The sequence below is a fragment of the Tupaia chinensis genome, unplaced genomic scaffold (genome assembly GCF_000334495.1).
Source record: "Tupaia chinensis unplaced genomic scaffold, TupChi_1.0 Scaffold000161_1, whole genome shotgun sequence".
NCBI lineage: Eukaryota > Metazoa > Chordata > Mammalia > Scandentia > Tupaiidae > Tupaia > Tupaia belangeri.
Window position 1 is genome coordinate 1,390,602 of NW_006159632.1, and position 9,395 is coordinate 1,399,996.

At 55.3% G+C, this 9,395-nt stretch overlaps 1 protein-coding gene across 3 annotated transcripts in view; it reads right to left on the minus strand.

Moving 5' to 3' along the window:
* The window catches only part of ACTN2 (actinin alpha 2), a 54,734-nt gene extending 47,949 nt beyond the window's left edge, over positions 1 to 6,785 (minus strand). For all 3 annotated transcript variants that reach the window (XM_006145952.3, XM_027770832.1, XM_006145951.3), the window contains exons 1-3: positions 6,679 to 6,785; positions 5,767 to 5,886; positions 4,832 to 4,918 (exon numbers count right to left, since the gene is read on the minus strand). In XM_006145952.3, the coding sequence (XP_006146014.1) occupies positions 4,832 to 4,918; positions 5,767 to 5,886; positions 6,679 to 6,703 (232 nt within the window). In that variant the 5' untranslated portion in view covers positions 6,704 to 6,785. The remainder of the gene's footprint in view (positions 1 to 4,831; positions 4,919 to 5,766; positions 5,887 to 6,678) is intronic.
* Between the last annotated feature and the right edge of the window lie 2,610 nt (positions 6,786 to 9,395).

Consider the following 9,395-nt stretch of genomic DNA (forward strand, 5'->3'; position numbering starts at 1 on the left):
CCCGCCTCCACCGCCCTGGGCGCCAGCGCCCCCCGCCTCGGACAGTGCACGGCCACGCAGATGGATGCGGCCGGCAGGACACAGTGCAGAGGTGGTCACCACCTCACGGCACTTCCTGCTCCTGGGCTCGCGTAGCACCCAGAGGCCGGCTCCGGTGTGTCCCGGCCCGATGACTTCACACAATCTTAAGTTTGGTCAGTCGGGGCCACAGAGAGACTTCCACATGGTGGACTGCAGTGCCAGATGGGATCCGTGCCCTTGTTTGTTTTACGTTTTATTTTTAGAGATTTCTGCTACAGGACACGTGCACTCACCAGAGAGAGAGAGAGACAGAAAGCAAGAAATCACCCCCTGGGGGGATGGCCACACCGCAATCCCTTCTCCATTCTCCTCTCAGGACTTTGGGCACGCACGCACATGCACCTAGCATGAGTTTTAAGCCACCGGATCCAGGACTCAAACCACAGTCTACTACTGGGAGTCCAGTGACGTACTCATTACGCCACCTGCTGGATTAGTGCCCTTGTAAGAGACACCAGAGGGACTCGCTCCTCCATCCACCACCACCCCCCCAGGTGACACAGCAAGACAACGGCTGTGCACAAGCCAGAAGGACCCTGACAGCCCTCACCAGCACCAGCCAGGCCAGCGCCGGCCCTAGGCCAGGACCTCCAGAACTATGAGGGGAGGCAAGGCTGCTGTTCGTAAGTCACGGCAGGCCCAGCCGATCAGGTCCCTCCTGACATGGCTGGGCAGTTGCTTCTCCAGGGACCTGGACGTACAGCCAAACTGCTTCTCCCAGCCGCTCCGTGACCTGGGGTCTGCCTATGCCTGACGGTGACATCGCAGGGGGTGCCCACAGCCCGTGGACCCGCACTGGCACAGGCCCGGCCTCTGCCCTGGGAAGGGTTCAGAGCAGGTTTTACCAACTGAAGTGAGAATTCTGTAATCATTCCCTAAGCTGCCACTGTAGTCACCCCCTTCTTTGGCCCATGCCATGAATGCAATACGCACCCCCAAAGCTGCATCTGCTACAAGAGTACCTTGAACCACACCTGCTCGCATCCCTAAGGCAGCTAACTTGGTACGAAGACTGAGGGGCCAGCAGGCGGTGTAGTGGTTACGCTCCTGGACTCCCACATGGCCGACGGTGGTTTGAATCCCGGACCCAACAGCTTGAAACTCGGGCTGGGCCTTTGTGCATGTACCTGATGGCTTGCCTTCTCACTTTTCCTCTTTCTCTCTCTCTGATCAAATTCAAAATAAATAAACACATTAATTAATTAATTAATTCTTTTTTAAAAGGGAGGAAGAGAGTCTTAAGACAGCTACAGAACTGGATCGGTGGCCCCGAGTGTCACAGCCGTCCACCAAGGCTCTGCATGTGGACTGAGGTTCCGTCCTCACCTGGTGGCTCCTCTGATCAGAGCAGACCCTCCTCTGCCTGGCTTTCAGCAGGTGACTGAGGCTGCACCTGTGACCAGAGCTCTGCTCTGACCCGGCCGTGGCCGCTGCCCATGTGGGGCTTGGTGACACGCCAGGAGCCCGGGGCAACACCAGGCTGGCCTCAACCGCTTTGTACAGCCTTACATGTTCCTCCGGGGAAGGGCCCGTCATCTCTCGAAGGGCTCCTCAGGGTCTTGTTCTCATAGCGTCATCTTCTTTTACATACACATCGTTCTGCAGGCTTGGAGGAACTAACTAAGGGTGTTACGCTACTCCACAGAACTAAAGCAAAAACCTAAGTTAGCAAACTTACTGCACTGGGCCTGCCCAAGGAGACTGAGGGCCACCACGTGTCCCTGCTGTCATGCTCACGGCCCTGGCCTCGTGAGGACGCAATCCCTACGTCCCTCGACTGGGAGCCTTGCTAAGTGCTGTCGTTTGATGGCTTATTTTGGACACATTAATAACCTGGGGGAAACCCTAATGGACATTCCATTCATAGCTACACTTGAAACAGAATTACTTTTGAAATTCATGTCACCACTAATTTAAAATTCATAACAAAACAAAACAACAAAAACCTGAGGTCACGTTCATCTCTGTAAATTTGTAGAAAAGCAACTTCCTAGTTCAGCTAATGCAAGAGGATGAACAAAGTATTTTTGTTCTGTTTTAGATTTTTGCCATAGGGCAAATGTGCTCATTGGAGAGAGACAGAGAAAGTGAGAAATCACCCTGGGGGACTGACCACACCACAACCCCTTCTCCTCCACTCTCCTCGCAAGATCTCAGACACACACACACATACACATACACACGCACACACGCACGCGCGCACCCGGTGTGATTTCTCAAGCCACCGGGTCCGGGGCTCAACCTACGGTCGATCACGTGGGAATCTAGTGCTTTAACCACCACACCTGCCGGTCCCATAAGAACAAGGTTTTAACTGTATCCGTGGACCAGCAGATGGCATAATGGTGTGTTGCTGGAGCCCCACATAGTAGGCCACAGTTCAAGCTCCAGACAGCGCTCTAAAACTCACACCATGCATGTATGCATGGGTACCCAAATTCCCAAGAGGAGGACGGAGGAGAAGGGAATGCGGCGTGGCCATCCATCCTGGGAGATGATTTCTCGCTTTCTGTCTGTCTCTGTCTGCCTCCCCGGTGAGCACATGTACCCTATAGCAAAAGTCTCCCTCTTAAAAAAAGAAAGAGAACAAGCTGTCATTTGTTTATATATATATATATATTTGTTTTATTATTTTTTTCTATACAAAAATGCTTCATGACTTTTCTGACAACCCAATACTTTGCTATAAGGCATGTGTCCTCACCAGAGAGAGAGACAAAGAGAGAGAAAGTGAGAAAGCAAGCTGCCAAGTCCAGAATGTGAACCACAGTCAGCCACGCGGGAGTCGGTGCCTTACCCACATTGCCTGCAGGCCCCATATGAACAAAGTTTTAAAAACTGTATTTGTTCTTTAAAGTGGGTCAACTGATGAAGTGTAGAAGTATATGGAAATTACTAAAAGCATTATAAATGACTACTTTTAATAGAGCAGGAACTCTCAGGAAACATCCCCAGTATAAGAAAACGTACTTTAATAGAACTACTTAGTACAAAAGTTTTCAAATTCAGACTACTGACTAATTCTAGCTGGCTGTCACTCCTGAGCCCGAATTACGGAGGTGTTAATGTCACTGCACTGGTTTGAGGTCTACATGACATAAATGGGTCCTCAGAGCTGGGACGGTGTTCTAAGGGAATCAGACGCCCTAGAGAGCAGGAGCCACAGGCCTCACGTACCCAGGGTGATGGCAGGCCAACTGCTGCTTCCTGACAGGGAGCCAGACCACTCCAAAGACCCGAGTCAGAGTGCCCTAGCCTGCCAGGACAGAGTGCCAGCCCCTCGGCACTCACATGACCGTTACCTGGCGGTGACAGAGCCATGAGGCCAGAGCAGGCTGGCACCTGGGAGAGCAGCTGCCCGCAGGCACAATCTGCAGGTGTGCTTCTGTGACCTGAGGGCTAGACAGGCCCCTCTGAGTCTGAGAACAGTGTTGCTTTGACATTTTCAAGAGTGCTGAATTTATTCAAATATTTGGGAGTTCAGTGGGCATAAAAAATAGTGAAGATTTCTCTTCAGAGGCAGGGTCAAGGGTTTTCATTCTATTACAGTGAGAAACAGCCTCTAGGCAAAAAAAAAAAAAAAAAAAAAAAAAAAAAAGTGAAAATAGGATTTTGCTTAAAGGAAAGAAGAAAGAAAAAGGGAGGAACAGCAGTTAGCGTAATGGCTATGTCGCTGGACTCCCATGTAGTCAACCATGGTTAGAGTCCCGGACCTGGTGGCTTAAACTCACGCCAGGCACGTGTGCATGCGTGCCCACGATCCCGCGAGGAGAATGGAGGAGAAGGGATTGCGGCGTGGCCATCCCCCCTGGAGGGTGATTTCTTGCTTTCTGTGTCTCTGTCTCTCTCTGTCTTTCTGGCGAGCGCACATGCCTTATAGCAAAGACCTCTGAAAAAAAAAAAAGAAAAAAGAAAAGAAAAGAAAAGAAGGAAAGAAAAAGGGAAGCAATGGAGAAAGGAGAGGCAGGCAAGGGGGAGAGACAGTGGCCGAGCTTGGGCTAGGGGTGTCTGTCCTGGGAGAGGAGCCCGCATACGCCCGGAGCACTCTGCCGCTGGGGACCCACTTGTGAAAGAGTGCACTCAGCACTGGAGAAGTGTAATAAATGCTCATTTATAGCGACGTCTGAACACCAGCACATGCATAACGGCTACATCCCTGGACTCCCATGTAGTTGACCATGGTTCGAGTCTTAGACCTGGCAGCTTAAAACTCATGCCAGGCGAGTGTGTGTGTGTGTCCAAACCCCAAGAGGAGAATGGAGGAGAACAGATTGTAGCGTGGCCAGTCCCCCAAGGGGTGATTTCTTGCTTTCTGCACACAAGCCCTATAGCAAAAGTCTCTCTGAAAAAAAAAAAGAAAAGAAAGAAAGAAAAGCAACTTCCAGGGCAGCAGGTAGCATACTGGTTAGGGTGCTGGGTGACTGGGCCCATGTCTCTGGGGCTTACTTTCTCACTGTCTCTCTGGTGAGTGCATGTGCTCTGTAGTGAGTTAGGGATGATAATAAACTAAATGAAATAATGAAGAGCTCCGTACAAAGCAGGACAGTGAGTGGCGACTCCCGTCCTGCACACCTGCCCCTCTAGAGGACCACGAGCCCCAGGGACAGCGTCGCCAGGGCCTGGCCCAGGCGAACGCCACATCTGGGACAACCAACCGCTGCCCTCCCTCCGTCACGGGGCAGCCTCGGCTGCCCCTCCCCGTTTACGGTGGTCTACCAGCTGGACTCCGGTCACACGACTAGACTCTCACCTTCAACAGAAATGTCCTGGATGGCGAAGCGGAGGATGATGGTCCAGATCATGCCCAGGGTCATCTTCACGTTGCCGTCCACGATCTCTGTGAGCACAAAGCAGTGAGGGTCCATGTGGAGCATGGCCACAGCAGGACCACGGGTAAGTACGGAAGGAGCAGGACCACCACGGGACCTCAGGTGTACACAGAGGGAGCACGGCCACGCCAGGACCTCGGGTGTACATGGACGGAGCATGGCCATGCCAGGACCTCGGGTGTACACGGACGGAGCACGGCCACACCAGGACCTCGGGTGTACACGGACGGAGCACGGCCACGCCAGGACCTCGGGTGTACACGGGGGTGAGGGGTAGCCACAATGTAGACTCTTTCTGTGTACAAGTGCCGACTTCGGAGTGAAGTCACAAGGAGACCAGCTGCTGTTCTGACGAGCACGCCGTGTCTGGTTATAATTATGGCATGCATAACTGTATGTCTCAGCGTAAATGAATTCAGAGTTAATCATACACACGATTCCATATGCATTATCTGAGAACCGCGGGCTGCCCAGTTTCCAGGCTACACTAGCTCCGTTCAAGTAATCGAGCACGAGAACGCGGCCTCGAGTTCCCTGCGCTTCCAGCCGCCGCCACTGGCAGGGGACACCAGGCTCCTGACCGCCCACAGGGAACAGGAAGGCCATCTCCTCCCAGGAGCCTGTGCTCCTTCAGTCACTGGGCAGTAAGCTGTCTGGTTTCTACAGCCCACGTGGGAGGATAGCGCTGCACCCACTTAATCCTGCACAAGTAACCGCGGGCCTGGCTTCCAGGGTGGCACCATCTGGTCCCAGCCCCGTGCGCCCACGGCCACTACAGGGCTGACACAAGACGCACAGCGCAGACGGCAGGCGGGTGGAGCGCAGAGCGGCGGTCAGGGCCGCCCACACCACTCACCTTCGGCCCCGATGGACACCAGCTTCACGCCCTTGCTGGCTATGTAATCCAGAGCCTTGTTGACGTTGGCGATCTTATGGAACCGCATTTTGCCCCTATCAGGCTTGGGCAGCCGTTCCCCTATCAGATACGAAGAGGACAGTGAGGACAAGACAGAGCGACCCGGGATGACAACCTGAGGTGCCCAAACTCAGAGTCCGGCTCTCCAACAGAAACAGTTCCTTGGCTGTTGCCCTGAGTCACAGTCCACAGGAGGGGACACTGACCAGGACACCTTCAGGAGGGATGGGCCCCAGGGCCGTGCTGTGAGGCCTGTGCTTTTCACATCTGAAAGAGTCCAAAGGCCTCTGAGCCAAGGGACACATGAGAGGCAGCCGCGAGTCCCTGGAGGCTGGGCTGCTGGCTAGTGTGGAGGGACTCGGGCGGCCTTGTTCACACCACAGAGTGGCTGCCGGGGTGTCACAGACACCTGATTAGGAAGACGGATGGGCCAGAGCCGCTCCATCCCCTTCCCAGTCACACCTCTCCTGGGGTGACCCACCCTCTAGGCCGAGGCCCAGACCCACGGCTGGATCCGTAACAAACGGGAGCCCACCGGGCCGACTCTGGCAGGCTGTGGTGAGCACAGGGCTCAGGGCCTTGTGCAGCTGCCAGGCCACCCACTCAGCTGAGTAGGCAGGGCAGCGGCCGGGCCACCCACTCAGTCCCCGCGTGGACGCGATCTGAGATGATCTCTGGGTCACCCATGTCAGTCCCCATGCAAATGTCCCCCCCAACCTCCCATCACCCATGTCAGACCCCATGCAAACGTGCCCCCAGATGACCTCCCGGTCACCCACATCAGTGACCACGCGGACGCCACCCCCAGATGACCTCCCGGTCGCCCACATCAGTGACCACACGGACGCCCACCTGAGATGACCTCCAGAAGCAGCATGAGCTTGAGGCCATTCCGGAAGTCCTCCTCGATGTTCTCGATCTGCGTGCCGGCCTTCCTCAGGTGTGAGTTACACCAGGCGGTGAAGGTCTGTGGGAGAGCACACCTTGAGACCAGGCCCAGGCGCCGCCACCCACCGCCCTCTGCACTGCGAGCCCAGCTGTGCCGCCTACTGGACAGTCAGACTCCAGGGGAAGCTCCTCTCTACAGGCAACCACGTTCAACACCCAACCGGAGGGACTTCTGCCTTCAGCAAGGAGAGGCCACGTTTCCACCTGACCCTTCAGCTTGTCGACAACCGGCCTTCACAGGGAAGCCAGGACACACTAAATCGCCTACCCTCAAAACAACAGAGTAAGCCTGCTTGCACAAAGGGTGAAGGATGTTTGAAGACTGTCCAGACTGCTTTACCTTTCTTAGAAAATTGCCAGAGGGGACCAGCAAGTGGCGCAGTGGTTAAGGCACTGGACTCCCACGGCCAGCCATGGTTTGCATCCTGGACCCGGAGGCTTGACTCTCACAACAGGCACGTCTTTCTGTCTCTGTCTCTCCAGTGTGCGTGCACGCCCTATAGCAAAAATCTCTCAAAAACATAACCAGGAGGCCGGCAGGTGGCGCAGTGGTCACATTGCTGGACTCTCATATGGCCGACCACTGTTTGAGTCCTGGACATGGTGGCTTAAAGATCATGCTGGGCACATGTGTGTGCGTGCCCAAGATCCCAGAAGGAGAACGGAGGAGAAAGGACTATGGCGTGGCCATCCTCCCAGCGGGTGATTTCTCACTTTCCCTCTCACTGACTCTCTCCAGCATTTGTGCACCCTATGGCAAAAACCTCTTTTAAAAAAATTGCCTAGGAACTGGGGCCAGCAGCTTGCATCGTGGTTAAGGCACAGGACTCCCACATGGTAGACAGCAGTTCCCATCCCAGAGAGGGCGGCTTGAAAACCACACCGGGCACATGTGTGTGTGCCCAGAACCGCAGGAGAAGAATGGAAAAGGGACTGTGGCGTGGCTATCACCCCTAGGGTGGTTTCTCACTTTCTCTTTCATGGCCTCTCTGACAGCACAAGCAAGCGCCCTATGGCAAAAACCTTTTTTAAAAATTGCACCTGGGACCAGCAGTTAGCGTAATGGCTATGTCGCTGGACTCCCACGTAGTCAACGACGGTTTGCGTCCTGGACCTGGTGGCTTAAAACTCATGCCGGGGGTGATTTCTTGCTTTCTGTCTCTTTGTCTCTCTCTGTCTGACGAGTGCACGCGCCCTATAGCAAAAAAAAATTGCACCTGTGCTCACCAGAGAGAGGAGCTGAGAAGGCATTCTCCATGGTGTGGTCAGGCCACAACCCCTGCCTCCATCCTGCCGAGATTTGGGGCACTCGTACCTGTGAGCCCGCAAGCCACTAGGGCCAGGATTTGAACCGCAGATGGCCACATGGAATCGGCCCTTTGCCACAGGTTTCGGGGCAGCACAGGGTGTCACCCTCGGGTAGCAAAGAGGAGAGGAGGCCCCGTTACGGGTCATCTAGCTTTCACCTCAGATGTCTGACGGCAAATGCTCAGTGTGGCCGGTCATCTACAAGTAATGACCACTTGGGACCAGCAGGCGGCATAATGGTCACGTCTCTGGACTCCCACGTAGTCAGCCAAGGTCCGAGTCCCAGACCTGAAGGCATAAACTCACACCAGGTGCCTGTGTGAACGTGCCCAAAATCCCGGAGGAGACTGGAGAAGGGACTGTGGCGTCACCCTCCCCCAGGGGGGGCCCTTCTCATTTCCTGTCTCTCCGTCTCTCTGGTGAGCACACGCACCCACACACCCTATAGCAAAAATCTCTCTTCAAAAAACCAACCACCACCATCATGGCCTACTCACATACTCCAGCCCTGGGGTAGACCCTGGTTTTTGAAACGACCCAGCCCTGCCCGGGGCTCCTGGGCCAGCTGATTAACGAAACGCCAGGACTGGACCAAAGTGCACCAAAGCCATACTGTCTATCACTGTTCATTTCTCGAGCTCCTTCCCGCTTGGCTTCCCCTTGAGCATGACTGCAGAACCAGCTCAGAAACCCCCCGGCGGCTGCGGGCTGAGGGCGCACACTGTCCTGGTCTCTCGGCAGCCGCAGGCTGGGAACAGTGAGTGCACCGGCAGGGCAGGGCCGCACCAGGCGGAGTTTGTGTTCAAGGCAGCAAAGCCAAAGTCGAACAGGGGCTGCTTCCACACAGGGAGGGTTTCCAGGGACACGGGGAGGATTTCGGGGACACGGGGAGGATTTCGGGGACACGGGGAGGATTTCGGGGACACGGGGAGGATTTCGGGGACACGGGGAGGATTTCGGGGACACGGGGAGGATTTCGGGGACACGGGGAGGATTGCGGGGACGCGGGGAGGATTTCGGGGACACGGGGAGGATTTCGGGGACACGGGGAGGATTTTGGGGACACGGGGAGGATTTCGGGGACACGGGGAGGATTTCGGGGACACAGCTTTCACATTGAGAAGCCAGCAGTGGCAGCAAGTGGAGGGCAGGGAGACTGCGAGGCCGCTGTCTGGACGAGCAGTGGCGGGTCCTACCTGGGGTGCACTCAGCCCTCTTTCCTAAACACCCCGCGCTCCTTCGGGGTGCACAGAGCGAATGTGCATCTGTACGTCTGGCTGCCCCACCGCCGTGGGTGCCCCAGCCACAGGCAG